General features: G+C 35.3%; 3 protein-coding genes across 7 annotated transcripts; 1 reads left to right on the top strand and 2 right to left on the bottom strand.

The window, feature by feature from the left end:
- Positions 1–646: 646 nt before the first annotated feature.
- LOC140890346 (uncharacterized) lies at positions 647–1,223 on the bottom strand. The gene is made up of 3 exons (XM_073298102.1): positions 1,149–1,223; positions 979–1,062; positions 647–903 (listed from the first exon to the last, which is right to left on the bottom strand). Exons 1-3 carry the CDS (start codon positions 1,201–1,203, stop codon positions 647–649), a joined length of 396 nt encoding a protein of 131 aa, XP_073154203.1. The 5' UTR covers positions 1,204–1,223.
- A 6,877-nt stretch (positions 1,224–8,100) lies between these two features.
- On the top strand, positions 8,101–12,687 carry LOC140886634 (protein NARROW LEAF 1-like). 5 transcript variants are annotated; one of them, XM_073293322.1, is made up of 9 exons: positions 8,101–8,260; positions 8,358–8,570; positions 9,176–9,216; positions 9,681–9,810; positions 9,978–10,484; positions 10,612–10,755; positions 10,987–11,227; positions 11,378–11,878; positions 11,997–12,687. In XM_073293322.1, the coding sequence occupies exons 5-9, from the start codon at positions 9,990–9,992 to the stop codon at positions 12,422–12,424; spliced, it is 1,809 nt and encodes a 602-aa protein (XP_073149423.1). In that variant the 5' UTR covers positions 8,101–8,260; positions 8,358–8,570; positions 9,176–9,216; positions 9,681–9,810; positions 9,978–9,989; the 3' UTR covers positions 12,425–12,687. The 5 variants fall into 5 exon arrangements, with proteins under 5 accessions (XP_073149423.1, XP_073149427.1, XP_073149426.1 ...); XM_073293326.1 differs by lacking the exons at positions 8,101–8,260; positions 8,358–8,570; positions 9,681–9,810 and adding an exon at positions 8,627–8,746; XM_073293321.1 differs by lacking the exons at positions 8,101–8,260; positions 8,358–8,570 and having other exon boundaries at positions 8,851–9,216.
- A 540-nt stretch (positions 12,688–13,227) lies between these two features.
- Positions 13,228–18,604, bottom strand: LOC140887661 (lecithin-cholesterol acyltransferase-like 4). Its single transcript, XM_073295065.1, has 11 exons — positions 18,125–18,604; positions 17,236–17,327; positions 16,865–16,983; positions 16,138–16,273; positions 15,984–16,035; positions 15,451–15,551; positions 14,962–15,144; positions 14,515–14,672; positions 14,373–14,427; positions 14,126–14,179; positions 13,228–13,815 (listed from the first exon to the last, which is right to left on the bottom strand). The coding sequence occupies exons 1-11, from the start codon at positions 18,372–18,374 to the stop codon at positions 13,399–13,401; spliced, it is 1,617 nt and encodes a 538-aa protein (XP_073151166.1). The 5' UTR covers positions 18,375–18,604; the 3' UTR covers positions 13,228–13,398.
- Positions 18,605–23,601: the final 4,997 nt, after the last annotated feature.

Below are 23,601 nucleotides of genomic sequence, written 5' to 3'. Positions count from 1 at the left end.
CTTGGATAAAGCATATCCAGCAGCGGCCAGAACAAATGCTCCTGAATCCTCACTGTACAATTAAAAAGAGTTATGAAATTATTAGTCATCTGTCAATGGTAAACATATTACATATTAGAGATATGATAACGTACTGTTTAATCCCGGCTTTGAATTCATCATATATCTTTATAGACCATGACATCTCAGAATGTGGATTGTTCCCAACAAAGGATAGCAAAGGAGCAACGTTGATAAGCATAGACCCTATGTCCTCATCCAGATCTTTGCAGTTAGGGTCTTACTTTCGCTGCAAGTCAAATATAGTGCACTTATTGACCCCTGCCACGAGTTTTAGTAAAAACCAGCGCCGGTCTATGTGGACTGGGATGAGAATTATTCGCGCCTTTTCCCAGGAGACGCAGGGCCATTCTGGACCAATCCCTTTCACCACCCCCATCAGATTTGTGTTGAGAACTCAGTTTTTATCTTCAGCTAGTACTGACATCGACAGATAGAAATACCTATCCATCAGCGACACGATTGGTGACATCACTTCAGGATGTCACAGCTGAATATTGAGTAATCCATGAAGAGCTTCACCCATGTGCTGAATTCGACAGAATAATATGTTTTCAAATTTAAAAAATAAGTGCTCTACAAATATTCACAAATCGTAAATGATTACACAAATTGTGACGGGCGAATTCGCGATCTCCATGGGACTGTAGAACGAATTGTCATAATCGTCATAAAACCCTTTAATACTGCTAGACAAACTCATGAGCATCGATGCCTTAACTCGAGCCAACGAGTTGTTTACCTTGAAAGTCACGCACTCCACAAATGACCACACACTGTCACAACCTCTCGACGTGGATGTCTCGGCACCTGACATAACTGCATCAGGAGTCACCTGAATATCTAAAAACATCAAGTTGATCGTTTATTATATTATACTATACATAAATATATATGTCAAAAAATGCATTAACTCACCTTCGGAGGATTCCTCTGGTATAGTTGGCAGCGCAGCTCGGCTACTATTGGGAAACAATTCCCTGACCATATTATCATCCACACCTAACAGCATACATCAAAAAATTAAAATTAAAATGACAATTCTAATACATAATTCTCTTATGTGAACTTAATTAAAAATTACTCACCAATGTCTGCCTCAAGTATAGATGATTTCCTCTTCTTCCTTCTACTATAGACCATGTTATAATCTCTCTGAATATGCAGTGCCGTCTGAGACCTGATCTCAGTCAAACCTACTCTAATCTATTCAGTCAGACTCGATCTCAACTCATCAAAACCAGCTTTCATTGCCCTTATACAAGCCCTGGTCTCGATAAATTGTGCTCTCATCTCAAGACGCAATGAGTTAACGGTATCATCCAATGCACTCAAATGCCGCCCAAAACGATGCTCCAGTGGTGATGTGCGGCGGGTAGGATTGCGTCCAAAGTGGACTCTAAGACCCGTAGGAATGGGACGACGAGTGCTAGAGCTGGATATAGTGGCATCAGCAGAAGGGTTGCTGGAGCTGGATCCAGTGGCTTCAGTAGAAGGGGTGTTGCAACCATCGTGATAAGAAGGTGTGTGCTGGACTAGGGGAGACTCCACATCATTCTAGAGAGGGCACTGGCTACATATAACAGTCTTACCCTGACTTCTGGTGCAGAATCAACAAAAACACCGGTGGTATAATACGATGACACGAGCTCCTCAGAAGTAGGTGTCAAACATCCAACACAATCCTATATTTATTTAATATCGTATCAGATAAATTAAAAATTTATGTCCACAGTTACTATATCAAATTAATTCATATTACTTACATTTATATCACAGGCACCAAAGGCTGCACTAACATCAACATGAGACGGGGCATGATTTGAGGGCCACGTGTTTGTCACCCACTTAAACATCCTGGGCAAAATCAAACCGTCTACCACATGTATTCTCTTGGCAAACTTTTGTGCCACACTAGGATAATATTCATAAGCCAAGATCTGTAAAAAAAAAAAAAAAAAAAAAAATCAAACAATGTTATTATTATAAATAAAGATAACAAAGTCACTTTAACATTCAAAAAATTATATACCTGCAGAGACAGCACAAAACCAATGAGAAAAAAGTTGCCATGAACTTCTTTAGAACCCCTGTCCCTGGGAAGTATATTTCTTTAAAAGGTCCTTCTTCAAAGATCTGGCGGCATCACGATAGGCTATTCTACCTCAGGGATACCTATTAAACTTATCCAAATCATCTATAAGCCTTATACATGTACGGTCGACCTTCACACTTTTTTTCCTACTCCCCCCACAGAATACGGCACAATAAAAGTAAAGACTAGCCATCTTCAACTTCTCCACATCCATCCCCTCAGTCTCATTTTGTCCTAAGGCAGTAATCTTTGCCTCCAAATCACTAAGAAAAATTTGAAACTTTCCAACAAAGTGTCTCGAGAAAAAGATACCTCATCCATCTGGTAAATTTGTCGGCTCTACATTGCAGTCAAGACCTGTTATTAAACATTACTCTAACATAGAAAATCTAACGGGCTTTTTGCGCACGACCATCCAAAAATCATCACTACCGTTATCAACTATCTGACAACTCATTAGATATCAGATAATTTGACTGAAAACATTAAAATCTTGGTGATACCTAACGAGATTATCAAATAGAGACTGGTCAAAAAATGTTGCTCTCTCCTCGGTGACCCAGGGTGACCAGGGCACCCAAGCCTTGGGTCGACCCAAGGCTTGGGTAGCTTGGGTTGACCCATGATGACCCAGGGCACCCAAGACCCAAGCTAACAAAAATTTTGAATATTACCAGATCATTGTTAGGCATTTGAGTGATGAAGTTTGTGCTTGACTTGGAAGGTACGTGTGGGTTGAGAATGTAGATTTGTGGAGAAATTTTGAGAAAGAAAAGAGTTATCTACAAAAAGGGAGAAGGGAAGACGGGGGGTTGCTTTGAGAATGAAAGATTTATAAAAAGGGAATAGATTTAAGTTTTAATAAATATTTCTGATAAGTTAAATACGACATATTGGTAATTTAAGTAATGAATCATTTCTTTTAAATACGATACAATGAACTCCCTTTTACTTAAATTCCCCGTGCTCCAGCCTGCTCACACAGCTCGAGTCATGGGCAAGCGCAACGAGAGACAGTCCAAAATTCGGCTCAAGAAGCTTAAATGCGGTTCGCCTATTATACTCGTGTCTCTCACGAGTCACAGCTTCGTTGATTGTGATTGTCGCGGGTCATGCGTTGGGAATGGTAGTGGCTGCGCCTAGAATTATAGCTACCTCATTTCACCTAATTTCAGTTTTCTAACTATATAAGTTATCAGCTTAGCTCGACATCGCAGGTAAAGGGACTTATATACTAATACGAGAACTGGACACCATCCGCCGGCTTGTGGCTCGGCTAAATAATGATCTGGAACACTTGGATGCTATGATGCGGTTTTGACTCGAAAGAGGGAAAGATCGACTCCAAGATAGTGGAGAAGTGGTGAGCCAGCTTGTAGTAACCCAGATTCTATTTTAAGATAATAATATGTTAAACATGATTAAAGGTTAGTAATTAACCAATTACAGGGTTTAATCGGACTTCAGAGTTAAGAATTGAACTTTCAATATTTTGGCCAGTTCAGACGGTCCGAAGAGGACTTCGGACAATCCGAACTTAGCAAACCGGGGGCTCCGAAGAGGACATGTTGACTTCGGAGTTAAGGCACGTTCGGACGGTCCGAACCAGGATCGGACGGCCCGAACTTCTCCTGTGCCAAGTAGGCAGGATTACTCAGTCATGGTTTTTGACAAGTGTCGGATTTAGGACACTTCGGACGGCCCGAAGTGGTGATCGGATGGTCCGAACTCGACATGTCTCGCATGCAGGCAGTGAGTTGGATCGGACGATCCGAACCCGAGTTCGGAGGATCCGAACTTGATTGGAAATTTTCCTATACATAGGGGTCTCCGGAGTTCATTTTGAATTATGAATTCCCGAGTTTTCTTCTTCAGTTATATAGTGTGAGATATACACTTGAGGACCCTATCGGTTATATTGGTGAGATTTTGGAATAACAAAGAAGTTGTTATAGTCATCCAGAGTCAGCGACATCAAAGGGCTTACTACGGACGAATGTATGGTCCGGAAATCTATTTAAGTTTTGGGAGTACTTTTTAGCTTAGTTAAGGCTTGTAGAACTTGTGTAGTGATACGGTGAACTTTTGGATGTAGGCTTGGAACCTAGGATCCTACTATACTTGAACTAGCCTAGAGCTACGTACACATTGACTGAGATTGCCAGCGAGTATACATGTTTATATGTTGCATTTATTTGGCATTATTATGTGGCATGATGTATGTTTTATCTCTTTCTATATTCATATATCATGTGCACATACACGTTGAGCCTATACCTTGTTATACCTGATTATAGAGCCGCTCAGCTCTATACTCGAAGTCTGTCACTGAGAGTACCGTGACGGCGGGGACATGTATGTCTGACTTCTCTGGTGTACTAGACGAGTGTGGTTGCACCCAGAGGTTGATCCATGCGGTGGCAGCACTCATGTGGCGCCGGTACTGAGCATGAATTTTCAGATGACTCTTTACCAGTCATCATGTTGCATGCATTATATACATAGGTTTACTCATGTTTATGTACTGGACGTTAGCGCTCACGTCCTAGTTATTATCTTGGACACCCCATTCCATGGGGCAGGTCGCAGGATGGACGGAGCTGGTAGTTCGAGGCAGGACTAGGGAGCAGGAGCTTACAGGGGATATTTTATACAGCAGGATTCGATATAGCTATGTAAATGTTTACTTTCTAGTTGTTTCGATATGGTTGTATCACTACTAATAAATAAGCTTGAAACTTTTGTACTAAGCTGATATGTAAATTATGGGTTATGTTTTCGCACGTTTTTTTTTTTGTTAAGTATTTTGTTGTATTAAGCTTAATGCTTGTTATTATTTGCCAGTTAATAGGTGATTCAATGCAAGGTCACTACACAGCTACATAAAAATGAAAAGATTTTCATCGAGCAAATGGATGAATTGGAAGAACATTTATACTTGGGTTTCATGAGTCATGACTATCAACATGGTTAGAAATCTAGTGATTCGAGAAATTGAAGACGGAAACATGATTTTTATTTGAGGTAACACTTTGGTCAATCATATAAGATTATTTGCAATCTCTAAAAAATAATTTAGATATTTTCTTAGGATATAAGTAATAAGAATTTTTAGCAGTTGCGAGCATCCCTTAAATATCATATTAGCTATTTTTTAGTTTTATTTTTTTTACAACATCCGTTTATCATATATTGGCTAAGTAATTTGCAATAGTTCATATATCAATTTTATAAATAGTTAGCTTACCAAATTGACTTTTTACTTTGTATAGATGATGATATAAGCCATGTCGTTAAAAATAAACAATAAACTATAAATTATATCGATATAATAATCGATAAAATTAAATAATGTCATTCATTAACATGGTAACCAACGGCACCTGAAATGATTGGCTAAATTGTTGTCACGTATTGTCTGAATTGAAATCCAGCAATAGTGGGCCTCATGGCCCAATAATTGACGAATTGGTATGGGATTTTGGGCCCACCTAATCTTATCTCCACAGTCCGATCCGTACAGTCCCCACTAAACGCAGCCCACCCCAACATTTCCCCTGCCCCGTCCATTCATCCAACATGCTAATTCTAGAAAACGATTTCGTGGCTACCCTTAGGCCTTATATAATTTATCTGATCCAAGGGCTCCAAGTGACCTCAAATCATACGTGAGATCCACGTTAAACGAATAAAATTCATTTTGGTATAAAAATTATTCATAAATATTAAATTTGTACATGAATTATTGTGATGACTTCTTAATTGGTGCATGATTTAACCACAAAATCGATTTGATCTCTTAGAAAAATTGATTTTAAGTCCAATTATTTTTATTAATTCAACTAAGTACACATTCTATTTTTCACAGTAATTTTTATTCATTAAAAGCGTACAAATAAATTTATATTAATTTGAAAATTATAATAAATAAGTATCTTACTATTTTTATAATATACTTATATTTCTACTCATTAATAAATTATTTATTTAAACATAATATGTTTTTAAAATATTAATAAATATATAATAAAATAATATTTTACAAATTATTAAATCAAGTAAAGACATTTTAGTCAATAAAATCGCGTAAATTGAGATAATTAGTGATGTTTTTTTTATAAGATTTGTTTTCATGATCTAAATATTTAATGTTAAACATTTTTTTGAATTCTCAACATGACAATTTGGAAAAACTAAAATGATGATTATGTTTACTTCAACAATTTAAAAACTAGATCAACGAACTCCGATGACATATATTTTATTATATTTTCATCAATATATTACAATATTTATTGTTGTATAATTTGAGTTACAAATTTTTATTATTATATAATTTTAAATAAATATGATCTTTTTAAAATTAATCAATAAATAATATTGAAAATAAATTTACGTATCTATAATCAAATTTTATTAGTTATAATTGGAAACAATTTAGATTAAGGATAAACTTGATTTTTAAATTTAATCATATATCAATTAAATTAGGAAAAATTGTTTTTTTGGTACTGTATGTTTGTCACTTTGCGATTTCAGTCCTTTATATTTTCAGATTTCAGTTTTAGTTCGCTATCTTTATTTTTTTGGAAATTTTAGTTCTTTTTCCAACGTGGCGCTGACGTGGCACCAATTCAGTGCTGATGTGGAGATGATGTGTACAGTGCCACGTATGCATTTTCAAATAAAAAAGACTGAAATTGCCAAAACTAGAACATGCAGGACTAAAACTGAAATGTGAAAACATAGAGGACCAAAATCGCAAAGTGACAAACATATATGACTAAATTTGCAATTTTCCCATTAAATTATTTACAATAATTCATGTATCAATCTGATATTTTTTCAATAGTTCTTGTACCAAAATGAATATTACTCATAAATAAATTGTTGAAAATAGTATATACATTTGATTTTCTTCTATTTTCCTAACAATATTTTTAAACCCCTACTATTTTTAGGATTACTTATTTTTCAATTGGAGTTAAAAAAATTTACTGGAATTTTTTTTAAGTGTATTAGGTGTATAATTAAAAAATTTTTAGTCATAAACAATAAAATAATGGAAGCATATAGGGAAAAATTATCATTTTAATTTTTTAAACTAAAAATATATATTTCTTTTCATGTAGTATTTAATTTTTTTAAAAAATATAAAGTAAAACAAATTTATTACAAGGTATAAGTTAGAAGACCAAGTGATTAGTTTATATATGTAATATGATGTATAATATTGAATTTTTGCACTCTGTTTTATTTTATTTTTTGTTTGTATCATCCCGAATTTGAATTGTATATTTGTTTGCATGACTTTCTACCAAAGTGAGAAAAAATTTGTTGATAATAAATATGATGTTTTAAAAGTAGGTCTTACATGATTCAAAAACCGATGGCTCCGATTTCGGTCCTTAGACGATTATGGTTTAAATCTTTTTCACCCTAGTTTGTTCTAAATATTTTAAAAAAAAACAAAAATCAACGACACAATTCATGATATAAATTATAATCAAACTAGTTAAGTCAAGAGTAGGTTTTCTATAAGACAGTATCACGAATTTATATATGAAATCAGATACCTAAAAACAAAAATCAGCGACACAATTCATGATATAAATTATAATCAAACCAGTTAAGTCAAGAGTAGGTTTTCTATAAGACAGTATCACGAATTTATATATGAAATCAGATACCTAAAACGGTGTGACGGATTTATACATTTGAAACTTGTCGATCCAATTCATATTTAGATTCAAAATAATACTTTTTTCAAAAAAAATAATAAATATATATATATTAAAATTTTATTTTTGAAAGCAAAGTAATATTGAAATTTCCACACCAATGATGATGTGATAAATTGACAAAATGAGATGCATAATTTGTATCGTTGTGACAAAAGTCTGTGAAGATAATGAAATGAAAAGACAATGACAGCAGCAGCCCCCCACTGTCTCCAGTCCAGTCCCTCACACACACCAAAACAAGCACAGTTTGCTTTGTGCCTTTTAATTTTTTCTTGAGATTCAGAATGGCGTCAAGAAAAATTATTGCTTCCAAGAACCACAATCATTAACACTCGAATCATCATGCATTGAAAAATTTATGGTGAACTTACAGCGCTTTATGTCCATTCTCTTGCAGTCAAAGATCTCACATCATCATCTCCACTATTCAAATCACGTTCTCTCTTCGTTTTTTCAAGGATCAAATCTCCTTGCTCGGGCACCATTTTCGTGCACAAATAAAATGCTTGAAAAGAGGGCGTGTTGTGTATAAAGCTGGGAGGAACCGACAGTTCAGAAAATGAGTTCTTTATTGGGCAAAAGTGCGGCTTTTCGATCGGGAGAAAATTCCCATGGGTCCCTAATCCCCCAGATACCTATAACTATATCAATGGAGTCCAAGAAAAAAAAAGGTAGTGTCTTTTTAGCGTCACCCTTTTTTCACTCACCAATGGAGCTTCTATCGTATTTGTATACATGTCCCAGTTTTCGATTTTTTTAATTGAAAGAAAGAAGCGTGCGCCCATCATTTGATCTCTCCGTCAAATGATAATGGTGGGGAAAGAACTGTATATAATAATGTTTAGAGGTAGGGACTGCTAAAAAGAGCAGTGGGAGAACGGGAAATTTTGTATATAATACTAATAAAAATTAACAGCTACATGTTTTATCATGTAATAAGTCTCTTTCTTGAATTATTAATCTCGTCAATTGCCATTCCATCCGATTGATCTCTGGCACCGTCTGTGAATGGACTCAAATGATTGAAAATCATAGGCCACCAATATTGATATGTTGCTGATAATTGTTTACTGTATTAATAATTTTCTAATATCAGCCTCCTATCACAAATAGGGAAGCGGTATTTCCCTGCCATCCATCTCTTTCACATATTGACATTGAAAACGAACTCTCTGGCGGACATATTAGCTTCCTCATGATCGCCTAGAAGGATGTCCGTATTGACTTTTCAATGAGTACTCAGTCATTCTTTTAATAAATTGATTGTTTTTGGCAGATTGTGCTTGTGAAGGAAATCTATGTTAGAGTTGCTGACAGGTTAGCGTTGATTTACTTTGAGTAAATGATACAGTTTTTTATTAGTCGAGTCGAATTTCAGCCCGAGTATTGAGTTGCTTAAGAGACGGGTGTGGGCGTGTGGCTTCCAGGAGTCTAGTGATGTTGAGCCTGCAAATCCTCATTCTATTAAAGATTTCTCCCGGTGTTTTGAACTAGGTTCTTGTTCTACAGTTTTTCAATGGATAAGTTGCCCTTTTTTTGTTCGTAATTTCTTTATCTGTTTCAATCTTTGCTGTTATGTTTACGTTCCTTGGAATTATGGGGTTAGTGAAATAACAGTTTGTTCATGGTTTCATAGACAAAATACCCTTTGCTTATCAGTTTCCAGTTGTTATTTTCGGTCATAAATATGAGTTCTTTATATGGGAAGAAGTGGGAAATTGCTTTTAAAGTGAATCTGCTAACCCTTTCCCCTGCTTTACTGATCACTAGTTACCTTGCAGGAGGTTCTATTTGATTTCTTGAAGAGACGGAGTTGTGTAGACTGTAGTTCCCACTTGGAGGCAATGGGAAACTCATTTAATTGCAGCACACCTTCTTCATGAACTATCAAGCTCTGGGCTTGGCTAAAGGGTTTGGCTATTTCTATATTCTCGTTTTTGAAATTTTGATTATCCTGTATTCCTGTTGTTTTCTCATTCATTTATGGTTGACTTGTATACTTTCTGACTTTTTTTCTGATTGATTTTTTATTTTTTTGGAGGTAGTTTCTGATTGAATTTTCTGTATGCTGCCAATAGGAAAGCTGAGGCATGGATGGGGCTAGAATGGTTTTGAGAACTCATCACTCTAGTTCTGCAAAATCTGAGGAATCAGCTTTGGATTTGGAAAGGAATTACTGCGACAATCTCAATGTTCCTGAAGCGAGTCCAACTCGGTCGCAAGCCTTTGCAACAGGTTGTCAGCTATCTGAGAACAATGCTGCTTACTTTTCATGGCCGGCTCCCAACAGGTTAACCGATGCTGCTGAAGTTAGATTGCTCTACTTCGGGAATCTTCAAAAGGGGGTTCTACCTGAAACTCATGGTCGATGGCCAACTGGCTTGCGGGCTACCACCTTGCTTGAACTGATGACAATCAGGGCATTTCATAGCAAACTTTTGCGATGCTTTAGTCTTGGAACAGCGATTGGTTTTCGGATTAGAAGGGGTGCATTGACTGATATACCGGCTATACTCGTCTTTGTTGCCAGAAAAGTTCACAGGCAGTGGCTAAGCCCTGCCCACTGTCTACCTGCTGCTCTGGAGGTTTTACACTTAACTGCTTCTTTTTGTCAATCTTTGGTATTTCTGGATATTACTTTTTGGTGAATCCGCTTGGTTGAGCTATCCTGTTTTATCTGTAAAAATTATCTCCAGTGAATTCAATTTGCAGGGACCTGGAGGTGTTTGGTGTGATGTTGATGTTGTTGAATTCTCTTACTATGGAGCACCAGCAGCCGCTCCAAAGGAACAACTCTGCACAGAACTTGTAGATGGCTTCGGTGGAAGTGATCCATTGATTGGATCTGGTTCCCAGGCAATAATTTTTACTATCCTATTATTCTTTGTTCGTCAAAATAATGTCAAATCTTGCTTATGCTACTGGGTTCAAATATGGTACTTTTTTGGGTCAATATCAGCACAGATGTGAAATTCTAAACATGTTGTATCATATTGGGTAGACTGTCCTCTTCCTCATTATAATTCTTGGTTTTCTTTCTCAATCTTATTTTTAGTTCTCAATAATCTCATCTTGTATGCATTTTAGGTTGCAAGCCAAGAAACTTACGGAACATTAGGAGCTATTGTCAAAAGTCGGACAGGAAATAGGGAGGTTGGTTTTCTCACTAATCGGCACGTGGCTGTTGATCTTGATTACCCAAGCCAGAAAATGTTTCATCCATTGCCACCTAGTCTTGGTCCTGGGGTGTATTTAGGTGCTGTGGAAAGGGCTACGTCATTTGTGGCGGATGATCTCTGGTACGGCACTTTTGCTGGAACAAATCCAGGTATACTTATCCCAGCCTTGGATTGTAATTTCAATTTACTAATGAGCCGTAATAATACCAAAGGAACTAGTTCAAATAATCATGATATTGGATTTGTAATCACATTATGATCCTTGTACATCCTGAACACAACCTTGTGACCCCATGCAGAAACATTTGTTCGAGCGGACGGTGCTTTTATTCCTTTTGCCGAGGATTTTAACATGGCAAACATTACGACACTAGTTAAAGGTGCAGGTGAAATTGCTGATGTTCACATAATAGATTTGCAGTCCCCCATAGATAGTGTGGTTGGGAAGCAGGTGGTGAAAGTTGGAAGAAGCTCGGGCTTGACGACTGGGACTATAATGGCTTATGCTTTAGAATACAATGATGAAAAAGGAATGTGTTTCTTCACAGATTTTCTCATTGTAGGCGAGAATCAACAGTCTTTTGACCTCGAAGGTGACAGTGGAAGCCTAATCTTATTGACAGGCCAGAATGGGGAGAAACACCAGCCTGTAGGAATAATTTGGGGCGGGACAGCCAATAGAGGCCGGTTGAAACTGAAGGCTGGCCAACCTCCGGAGAATTGGACCAGTGGAGTTGATTTAGGACGCCTTCTCGATCTTCTTGAACTTGATCTCATCACAAGCCCAGAAGGGCTTCAAGGTTCGTGTTTTAAATTGAAGTAAAATTCAATCCACTCTCATCAAAATGTAGTTTTATTCTGTTTCTAATATCTTCACTGTGCTTCTTAGCCAATTTGCTCTTTTTTCCCCTTAAATAGCTGCATTACAGAAGCAGAGAAATGCCTCTGCAACAGGACTTCATTCTGCTTTCAGAGAATCTGCTTCACTTGAGTGGATTACTAATACCTCAAAAGATAAATCAGAAGAGAACTTCGTTCCAAGTTTTGTGCAACGAGCCTCGGCTGATATCTGTTCTGGTTTGGAGTTACTGCCACCTAGCAGCCAGGATGAGTTTCGTATAGAGTGTGGTTGTGATGTACCTCCTCCCAGTATAGAGCACCAGTTCATGCCGAGCTTTTCATGTAAATCTTTGGTATATCCAAATCTCGGAAGAGAAAACGAGGTTGGAATGGGGAACCTTTCTGTGTTGAAAAACAAGTCTGGAGGTGAAATTTCTGTTTCTTTGAAGTTAGAGGAACCAGAACCAAAGAGAAGGAAGCAATCAAATTCTGTGGGTGGGCACTAAAATTTCAAGTTAAAAGCGCTCCATTCCATCTGATATCATTCAAGTCTTTCTTTATTTCATGGCATTTGGTGGGCATTTGGAACCATGCCTATTGTTTGAATTAATGTTATTCTTTTACCTTATTACCAAGTATTATTGTACCACCAAGCCAATCTAAAAAGGATGCGTTTGTATCAGTAAGAATAATGAATATTGAACGTGTTATGCATTTGTTATTCGTTTTGGTCCATATAAATATATATTATGATCAGTTATATTCTTCATCTGTTTCAGTATAAAAATTAGTTAATAAGAAGGATTAATTTGTTAGTTTATACGAGTATTGATTATTACATATACAATTATTATTTGTAACCAATGTCCCTTGCATACGTAAACATAATTATTTTTTTGGCAGTTAATTTTAATGTTATTTTCAATATTAACATTATTAAATAAATGTTCAAAAGTTTAGATTAAGATAATTAAAAAAAACATCTAGTAATTTAAAAAATTTTATAAGTGGATAAAATATTATAATAGTGAATAAGTGATGAGATATTTTTTGTGATAAATTTGAGAAAATGAGATTTGGTTATATCGATGTAAAATTAGTTAAGAATCTTAAGATTTCATCAATTTGATTTTAAATGTAGTTAGTAAATGGGATATAGTTTTACTTAAATTATTTATATAAAATAGTAAGCTTAAACCAGGTGTTAGAATGCTTATTTTGTTACCAAAATAGATAAATTGTCAAACTTAATTGTAACAATGATAATCTTATATTTTAATTTAAATTGATAAAAAAAAAACATAATTAATTAGTAATAAAAAATTTGCACGCTTAATTTCAACATTACTGTTTCGTATTTACAATATATACACCATTCTTGTACACCATGTTACCATGGCACAATGTATTTTTATATACAGACAATCGGCGCATGAATGGCACAAACATATTTACGGTGCCATCGAATTACACAAGGTTTTTATGCATTCGTGGAGATAGAAACAGCGTTGAGTTTTACATGCTTTTTACCACCCTGTTGGTTTTGAACTATAATGGTGGCACAAGCCTCTTCGTGCAAAGATTCATCACCTCCCGTACGCGAGACGCAGACCGAACCCACCAAAGGCTTTCTCTCCGCCGATTCTTCTTTAAGATTTTGGTCGTCACCTATGATTTCCCATTCCTCTTTGAGAGAAGTAACTTGCAACCCTTTAATTTTGTGGCATTCCATGTCCAATGCAGTTGGTAGAATTACATAATCATTAATTGGATTGTAGAAAGGATCGTGGTCTGCTTTCAGCCAATGTTTCACAATTCTGAACACATGACGATCGCAAATGATTCCTCGGTGGTCAGCTTGGACTCCAATTCTTGCTTCTGCCCGAAGCCCGTCTGCCTGTAAGTAGGGGGGTCACAGGCAACACCAAGTTATCGCGATGTCAGATTTACATAGTTGAAGAAACAACAGTGAACGTTGAACATACTCAATGAACGAATAAACCACCAAGGAAAAAGCAGAAATAAATCTCTACAGTAAGAATAACATGAATTGTTTCCTGCCCAAGCGTGGTTAAAATTTTAAAGTCTATGAATGACCAAATTCTCCACGCAATTTTGCGGCGGTTCTTTGCTCGATATCACTCATACGAATTTTACACCATTATGCAGTAGTTTCTAAATCAAATCTTGCATGCAAAAACTTTTACCTTCGCAGATTCCATTGGAACAGTTCCATCACCATCAACATTGATATACTTTGCCTGCAAGTTTACATAAATGTTTGAGTATCTGAATCTCTAAGAATCAAAATCTTCACAAGGGTGTTCCGCATCATACATCAAACACACATATAGTTGGTTTTAAATCAAGTATACTGAAGACTGGAAAATAAAATAAAAGATAACCAAGTGCTTCTTCATGCCTAGCATGTCACAAGACCGGTAAGAATTTTACCTGGAGAGTTGGTAACTGCCGCAGATCAGAGACGGGGACATCTTCACTTCCATAACTGCAACATCATTATAAGGTAAAATATTACCTCCTATCATGTTCGAGACAAAAGAACAAGAATGAAAAATGAAAAAGTTTCAAGTACCAAACGCAATGTGGGGTCTCATAGTTTGTGCCATAAATATTGTAGAACTTAATCTGATCAGGAACCTCAGCACAACTCAACAGTTCGCGTGTCTTATTAGCCCATTTTAGAATCTCGGTGTTAAAAGTTAAAGAAATATCAGCACCTTCGTAATTTACCTGCGCAGAAAAATAATCCATTATATAAAACCAATTACATCAAAAATAGTGCCGTTCCTTAAAAAAATGCCAAAGTAGCAGTTTGATATACTTCATCAACGATGATAAAAGTAATCACACACACAAACTATCAAGCAATTGAAGCTCTAGATTAATTCCCCAAGTCATCAAACAAAAATACTCATTGCATGATATATATTACCCAGGAATTCACTACTTATGCGTTATGACTGAAGACACATCTATTCCTCCAGTCCCTCGTATATATGGCATAAGATTTATGGCTCACCTTGTTGCTAGAAAGTGCTTCCAAAAAGACAGACGCAGCTTCTACTGGAGGAAATGACTCCAGCTTCACAGTAGAATTTCCATCACTACCACATATCTGCCTCCATATTTGAAGAAGTGGAACGTGTTCCCATTTAAAATCTAAACAGGCCATCAATTCATATATTGATGGGCATTCAAGCAGCTGAAACAAATCAACAGTAGTTAATCGTCTGAAGAGGAGGAAAGAAAAGAAGAAAAACCTTAATAGTTATGATAACAAATTCAGGCAGTCCTTTCAGTATTTCAAGTAGTGGGATTAAACACACTGAAATTCTTTGTTTTTAACACTAAGTTTTAGGATTAGGCATGACAAGGAGGTTCCCTAATTGTTAGGGTGTAAAATACAACTGGATATCAATGGACATACTCACAGAAGGGGTTGAAACTTGAAAGTATCAGAGGAAACACAACAAACAGAAATTGACGGAGTTAGCACATAAGAGTTTACCAATTGCTGCATACTCCACTTTGAAATAAAAAAATTCTGTTCCCATCCTTCAACAAATGAAGTTCCATTCATTAATGCGGAGCCTATATATCCAGGTGCACCTGTTAAAACATAAAGGGCATGTTCTCAGAAAACATTAATTGGGAGGTCCAATATTGAGATCGGTTAAACGATCAAGAATTCTTGCTTCAAGAAGTCCATATGCAGACCAAACTGGTAGAAAAATTAGACAACACGCACTATGATCTCTTTAAAACAATATAGAAATTCAATAGCACACATAGATGCATAATTTTCATAGATTTCAAAGCAGAAAAAAACACATACTATGAGGATGCACAATCCTCTTTCTTTATACGTAGGAAACAAATACCTCGCGCATTTCTGAACTTGTGAAAATTAAAACTTATCCCCTTACAACAAAGGTAATTAAAAATTTTCCCTATACCCTTACGACAAAGGTTTACTTCGCATACAAGTGATAACTGCAGAAAACAACATTATCCCAGTGATGCACCAAAGCCATGGCATACCTCGAAATGGTGCAGCTATTGCAATCCAATTTTTCACATACTTCTCAAAGATCTGCAATGCAGACATCTTAGTCAGAGATTGTGTCGCAGAGACGATAGCAGAACAAATACAGGCGAGCTAACTTTTAGAGGGCAAGAAGAGTGGGGGTATTACATCAGCATGCAGGCTCATAAAACACTTCATCAAAAGACCACCCATTGAATGGGTTATTATGTTTATTTTTCTTCCACCAGATGCAGTATAAATTGACTCAAGTTTAGCTGCCAGTCGCTCAAGAGTTCCCTGAAACCTGGATCGATGGAAACAGAATGTAGAAAGTTATGTCAAAGTATCAAAATTATTGAAGATGTACAGCACACATGTATTTACAAACAGGTAGAAGTCATCGTTCCTGAAAAGAATGCGCGTATCTAATAGGGAATTTAGATTAAATTTACATGGTTTCCTGAGAATGAAGTAAAAAATAATGCTAGGTTCTTAAATCAGTAGTGATAGAAACATCACCTACCCATTTACAACCAACCAGCTAAATAGGTCTAAAACTCTAAATGGTTATGGTTGATCAGCCAACTGGCATATGAAATATCTCGCAGATTAAGAGTCTCAGACTTATCTTTCACTCATTTTCCTAGTAAATTGACAATTTAGTGAACATCTGACCAACAGTTACATCAAAAACAGAAATCGGAGGCCGGAGCAGCACTTTCTCTAGCGAATTGCATGTCTCGATATGGATCTTAATTACTGAGAAACAAAAGATTTTAGTATGTAACATTGTGTCAACAATGATAGTAAGATAGATTAGAATTCCACATTTTAACAACATTACAAGAAATCCAATATCCGTCCAAAAACTTTAGCCAAAAAATCAGGTAGTTACCGATTGCTTTGGCGGAAATCATATCCAAACCCAAAAAGTGTTGTTCCCTCTTGGTAGCCCCATTTGAGCATTTCAACAATCATGTCGTGAAAATAATATACACAATCACCACCAATAACCTGCAAAAAGAATGCACAAACCAAATAGAGGTCCAATGCAGCAACGCAATCAGCATGTATGAGAAAAATGAACTATTGCAGAAACTTGGTAAAATATTTAAATAGGAGAATCTATGTAAATATGAATGCACCGGATAAACAAAGTTAACGAAGGAGTCACTGAATGATTGCAGAAACTTGGTACAATATTCCAATAGGAGAATTCATGAAAACATGAATCTACAGGATGAACAAAGTCAAGGCAGGACTCACCATATCAGGGTCTAACGAGTCAATTGCATACAGCCCATATCTGTCTTCGGGAACCTCAATATGGGTGTCAGGATCCATTGTTACAGCTCTACCTGTATCAAATATTACCTTAGCACTCAAAAATATTCCAAGCCCAAGTGTTTAATAAAGAGCACATCTTTATCAGGCTTTGAAAAAGTGCATCATATACGCAGACTGGAAAATATGTTTTCGAAAAATCCATCAAACATCCCACACAAGATTAACAGATTACATGGCAGGCAGGAAATAATCTAAGTTTGCAAACAGCAAACTGGAATGGTGAACATAATAACCGATGGCTCATCTAATGTTAATCAACCTCCAATCTCAATTACCTTTTTGGACACATCTCACCTCGTCAAAGAAATTTAGCACATCCCTGTCTGGACTCTAGTTAAATGGGCGAACGAGCTCAAATACCGAGCCCAAAAATGTTATTTCAGGAATTCTAAACCATTGGGTCTCAGAAGGATTAAGTTCGGTACTTTTTTGGTTTATTTCATTACAGTAAGAAGAGATCAAACACAGGCAATTAAATACAAAGACAGTTTACTACGCTCACAAGTAAGTTTGCAGGATTCTTGTTGTTCTAACCTTTTGCTCGCAAATATATATTCAGGTCGTATATGTTCTTAAAAAATTAATAAACCGGGTGAAATAAAAACATGCGGGACAAAAGTTTCGACCATAGAAATGAATTATCAAGCAATAGCAATAATACCAACAAATACCCAGCAAAAAAAAAAAAGAGCAAAGAATAGGAAACCAACCTAGATAATGAAAGGATAACAATCAATGTATACATTTCATTAAACGTGATGAATATTCAAGAGTTGATGCAAAATGAGCAAGTTATTGAAAAGTGGACCTGTGGCAGGATCAAATTTAGACCAGAGCTTCTCCCGGAACTCGTGATCGGCCGCCAGAATCCGGACCCAGATCCGCTCTTTTTTGCCGGTCTTATCATTGACGGAGTTGAGAATCGAACCGGCTATGCCGGGAACAAGCAGAACAGGGTCGAGATCGGGGTCTACGTAGGACTGTTCCTGGCTCTTTTTACTGATCAGCTTCAGCAACAGCTCCACAGACTTCACTATGTCCTCCAACAACAAGGCCATCGCCGGTCAAAATAATTCCTGATGTTTTCTCTCGCCCCCTAATTTATTAAGAACAAAACAACCGTGACTCGATTTATTACGAGATCTCGAACAGATTTTGAAGAATTACTAAAATTCCTGCAATTTTTTCTTCAAAGTCGTTAGGTCAAACGGCGATCGGAGAGGGATTTTGTGGCGGAGGCAAGCGGAGACCATACGTAAGCACATCAATATTCATTCAATATTTCATAATTGGTGGCGTTCTTGAATACGAATATACGATTATGATTTCACTCTTATTTGTGGGCTTTGTCGGCTACACCGTTTAACATGGGCTGTCATGTACCAGTTTTATTGGGCCTAAAAGCCCAAAAATAAAAAAAATCCGGCCTGTTTCATTGGGCCATTTGAATATTCAGGAAATATACGCAGTCAGGCCTTCAAAAAAAATCATCCTACCGATGTACTACTAGATTCCGGCCTGTTTCCTTTTGGGCTTCAAAGTACATCTCTATGCACAAAAAAATTCTTATGCATAATATTAACTTTATACATACACAACGCATTTTACATACAAAAAAAAATTCTTATGCATAATATTAACTTTAATTTTATCGTTGCAAGCATTAAATATCACTTGCAACGCATTATACATACACAAAAAATTCTTATGCATAATATTTTAAATTAAAAATTACGTATATTATTTCGTCAAAAAAAATTACATATATTATTTTATGTATATGAATTTGGTTTTTTTTAATAATAACTTTAAATGAAAGATGACACGATGATCATTTGAATTTGGATAACATTTAGATAAGATTCAAATAGATTTGAGTGCTGATAAATTTATAATATAATAAAAAAAATTCTTGAATAAAAAAGGTCAGATAAAAAGAGGTTATATTTGATATTAGACGAACCACGATATCAAAATCGATTAGTATAAATGCATCAAGTTTAATAATATAATTAATATACCACGCATAATAATTTGAATTGAAAAGCTTATCCGACGGGGACAGATATCTTTATTTACAACCACCGGCCATAATCACATGAAGATTTCAACTCTTTTAAGCAAAATAACAAATAGAAGCATGTGATACATTCATCAAATTATATTATAAAAAGAAAAAAAAAATAAAAGATGAGGGCACTGTATATAGTGGTCCTTGGTGTTAATTATATATGCCAGCCTTGTCTGTCTCCATGTCATTGTTTTGTCAAACATGGGCACAAGAACAAAATGCCAAACCTAAACCTAAAGACAAAATTACATATTCTTCCCACAATTTCATTCATCATTAATTAATACTCAGATTTCACTTGCTAATCGGCCAATTAATTAGCTAAATCAACTACTATTATGGGCAGTGGCGTACCCAGGATTTTCAACCAGAGGGGCGAATTCAATAAATTAAAAAAAATATTACACCACAAAGTATATAATAAAAATTCATATATTAAGTACTTCATATGATTTTACAATACACTCCAGAATTTCATAGTTTGAAAATGTTGAATAATAATTTCAATATCAATTGTATCAAACACATCACGCTCAATATATGATATCAAACCATCATCTAACACATCATCTCCCAACCGATTACGAGGTGATATTTTGATTATTTTTATTGTTGAAAACACTCTCTCTACGGTAGCAATTGCAACAAGTAATAACATTGTTAACTTTAAAAGCAAATATCTCAAATGATATAATCGATCTTTAGTCGATTGGAACATCATTTTAGCAAGCTCGCTAATCCCCCCTCCCAGCCTTAGAGAATTGATTGTTACTTCGCATGTCAAAAATAAAGCTATGAAGTTGATACTCTAGATGCATTAAATTCATCAAGAAGAAATCAGGTGGATAAAATTGAGTAAACTGAATCAAATTTTCCATGTCACATTCAAGCATAAAAGGCATTTCATTTTCTCAAAACAAATATGAGCCAATACAAATCATACTATTATAGTCTAAAATAAATTCATTCTTATCTTATTAATCAAATATCATTCCAATCAATATAAAATTAAATCAACATTCTAAAATATATATTATATATAGAACTAAGTTTTTTAAAAAATATTCAAAGGGACGGTCGCAAAATTAAATTTATATTTAAAAGATATATTATGTATATAGTACTAAAAAAATTTATAATTTCAGGGGGGACAGTCGCACCCTTTCGGGACCATGTAGGTCCGCCACTGATTATGGGCTCAGTTTTGGACCATGTCCTAATAAATAACCCTTGAGTGGGTTGATTACAAAATGTTATACATTATATATGGATAAGGTGTGTATGTTTCGTTTGAGACAGACTTACAAAAAATGAAAAATAATGTTTTTGACATAAGATTAATATTTTTTTACTTGTCGAATCGAATAAAAAATGCGTCTTACAAAATTATTCAACGAGACAGTGAGACTTTGCGATTATGTATTATGCTTTTGAAATGTTCGACTTTATGTACAAATTGAACAGTTTTGAAAACAACATGTTAGAAGGCAATATGTTCGACCAGTTCCTATAAAAGGTCCCTGCAATTTGTCTTGACCAAAGACATAGCCCATGTGACGCATCGTTCCAAATACTCTCTGCGCACACGAATTTTAATCAAGGAAAAATCACAAGTTTGGTTTTTTCATATTTGTTTTTTTGGAGATTGGTCCTTTACGCTTTTTAAATTCAATTTTAGATCAATGTCTTTTATTTTTTTATTCAATTTTAGTTTTTTTCTACGTGACGCTGATGTGCCATTGTCATGTAAACACTCATGTTAAAGAAAGGTATTTAAATTACGAAAGGAAAAAAAAAATTATCGAAAACATTAAACACATATGCTAATAATATACAGGGCGGAAGAATCAAGATATGAAAGTTATACTTTATATATTTGGTTTGCAGGCAGGCTTTTTTTTTTTCTTTTTTTGTGGGTTTAAACTTGTGGTTAGATTAATTTTTTCACAGTGGATATTTATTCAGAGCCGCATTCTAAGTTAATTTATATTTTAAAGTGTATAATACATTATATGATCCCGATGACTACCCTTAACAAACAAAAAATGACAGATAACAAAAATAGTTGACATTATCATGATATTGTCGGTGGTTCCATACGTGACTGATCCCACTCATTTTCTTGCTATGAAATTAAAGGGGAAATACTAGGGTTTTAATAGACACAACCTGTCAGTTTTAAGAGTAGACCACAAGTCCCAGCATAACAGCCATTATATTTAAATTCTCAGCGCGCACACATACAAACACACACACACATATATATATATATATATAACATCGTGCATGCGTGTATTATATACACGCATATACATATATATATATATATATATATAATTATATATATTGTATAGTGTGTACGGTGACATGCATAAAACCATGGTAATTATACATGATAGTTCTTCTAGCTACTCCATGTACATATATATGTTGTTGGTATGAGAGGCTGAAGCTGCCAGCATGATCTGGTTAGTAAAAAGGTCCCATTTTTTCCGATTCATGTCGTCGTTCCCACAAACCTGCGAGATCGATCATCTTGTTACGCATATCATGTGTACAATTATTAAGTTTCAATTGGAGGGATTCGCGTTATTTTTGTGATGCGGCATTTTCTTGTTTGGCCTAATATATATTCTCCAATTTAGCTTCGTCAAAAACATGACACACACACATATAGATCCGATGATTAGCTAGCTAGAAGTTTTAGGTTTCAAAAATATTTTTGGGACATTTTTTTTACGGAGATCGATCAGGTCATCTGGCAGCTTCAGCGACTCTCCAACGATACCGGCCGGATGTAGGCTGAAGTTGTGCATATTTTGATAGCCATCGGCTGTAAGTTCTCTGAATATTATATCCCTTCAGGCTTGAGTCACAACTCCATAAATTATATATTCAAAATAAATTCCTTTTTTTGGCCCGGTTTGTGTTTCATTTGCATGCTGATCATCTGAGTTCTTTGTTGATCTTTAGATAGAAATATATATATAGTACTATATACTGCTAAATATATCTTTGTCCATTGCACACTCTACATAAGTAAATTTGAAAGTATATATATATATATATATATAGAGTTTCGATCACATGGGCAACCACCATGGGCAACTATGTGAGCAACAACTGACGTGACAATCACTCATTGGATGTACAAGGTGTCACGTCAGCTCTTGCTCACGTAGTTGTCCATGATGGTTGCCATGTGATCAAAACTCTATATATATATGAATCATCTGGTTTAAATTAATTCCTCGTTAATTAACTTTCTCCTAGAACAGAATCTGTGAGTCTGTGACATGTAATTTGCCCATCTTTATGCAATCAATTATTAGTGATTAATAAAAACCAGCATTTATTTTACCAATTAAGAGGGTCCAGTATTAATGTTTTTTGATGGGTTAATTAGGGTTTAATTGCTTGCATACGCACGTGATTCGGTCTTAAAAGTCAATGAATATTTTTAATGGTCAATCGCATCACATTTCACAATTTGAAATGGTATCCATCCATCACGAAAATTCACAAGATTTCGAAGACGTGTACATTTTAAGATATGTAATTAAGTAAATTTTGGAAGGAATATCATACTGAAAACACAATTAATTAAGTTGGCCAGCGAGAGCTGATTAAGGAGCATCCATGATCTATTCAGAAACGGGTTCTTTACCTTCACTTAGCTTTCTCGGTATTTCACGACATTTATCTCTTTTATCAAACATAAAAATTATAATATGTATGTCAAGAGATATGAGTGTCGAATACATAAATTTTTTTTGACAAGAGTGTCGAATTATTACATAAATTAAGTATGCACAGTCTGAGATAAATGTAATTCTACGTACGTACCCATTCGAAAACTTTGAGAGTTGTGGAATTGATTTATTTATTCGATTGAGTGATTGTGTGGGGCAAAAAAACTTTGGAATGCAAGATATAGCGGATATAAGGGAAAATTGTTTTTTTGGTCCTGTATGTTTGTCATTTTGCGATTTCAGTCCTTTATATTTTCAGATTTGATCAGTTTTAATTCGTTATCTTTACTTTTTTTGGCAATTTTAGTCATTTTTTCGACGTGGCACCAATTCAGTGATGATGTGGAGCTGACATGTACAGTGCCACGTAAGCATTTTCGAATAAAAAAAGACCGAAATTGCCAAAAATCGGAACATGCATGACTAAAACTGAAATATGAAAATATAGAGGACTAAAATCGC

The sequence above is a fragment of the Henckelia pumila genome, chromosome 3 (genome assembly GCF_033568475.1).
Source record: "Henckelia pumila isolate YLH828 chromosome 3, ASM3356847v2, whole genome shotgun sequence".
Taxonomy (NCBI): domain Eukaryota; kingdom Viridiplantae; phylum Streptophyta; class Magnoliopsida; order Lamiales; family Gesneriaceae; genus Henckelia; species Henckelia pumila.
Note: the sequence above shows the minus strand (reverse complement) of the source record. Positions and strands in the feature narration are given on the sequence as shown.

What these genes read in the sequence shown, in the direction of transcription:
- LOC140890346 (XM_073298102.1), bottom strand. Translation starts at nt 1,203, where the DNA reads ATGGTCTATAGTAGAAGGAAGAAGAGGAAATCATCTATACTTGAGGCA. An exon ending in TATACTTGAGGCAGACATTG is followed by an intron (nt 1,063 to 1,148) that starts GTGAGTAATTTT and finishes GTATGCTGTTAG; the next exon opens with GTGTGGATGATAATATGGTC. An exon ending in ACCAGAGGAATCCTCCGAAG is followed by an intron (nt 904 to 978) that starts GTGAGTTAATGC and finishes TGATGTTTTTAG; the next exon opens with ATATTCAGGTGACTCCTGAT.
- LOC140886634 (XM_073293322.1), top strand. Translation starts at nt 9,990, where the DNA reads ATGGATGGGGCTAGAATGGTTTTGAGAACTCATCACTCTAGTTCTGCA. An exon ending in GTCTACCTGCTGCTCTGGAG is followed by an intron (nt 10,485 to 10,611) that starts GTTTTACACTTA and finishes TTCAATTTGCAG; the next exon opens with GGACCTGGAGGTGTTTGGTG. An exon ending in TTTTGCTGGAACAAATCCAG is followed by an intron (nt 11,228 to 11,377) that starts GTATACTTATCC and finishes GACCCCATGCAG; the next exon opens with AAACATTTGTTCGAGCGGAC.
- LOC140887661 (XM_073295065.1), bottom strand. Translation starts at nt 18,374, where the DNA reads ATGGCCTTGTTGTTGGAGGACATAGTGAAGTCTGTGGAGCTGTTGCTG. An exon ending in AGTGGAGTATGCAGCAATTG is followed by an intron (nt 15,145 to 15,450) that starts GTAAACTCTTAT and finishes GATTTGTTTCAG; the next exon opens with CTGCTTGAATGCCCATCAAT. An exon ending in GGCAGTTACCAACTCTCCAG is followed by an intron (nt 14,180 to 14,372) that starts GTAAAATTCTTA and finishes GTAAACTTGCAG; the next exon opens with GCAAAGTATATCAATGTTGA.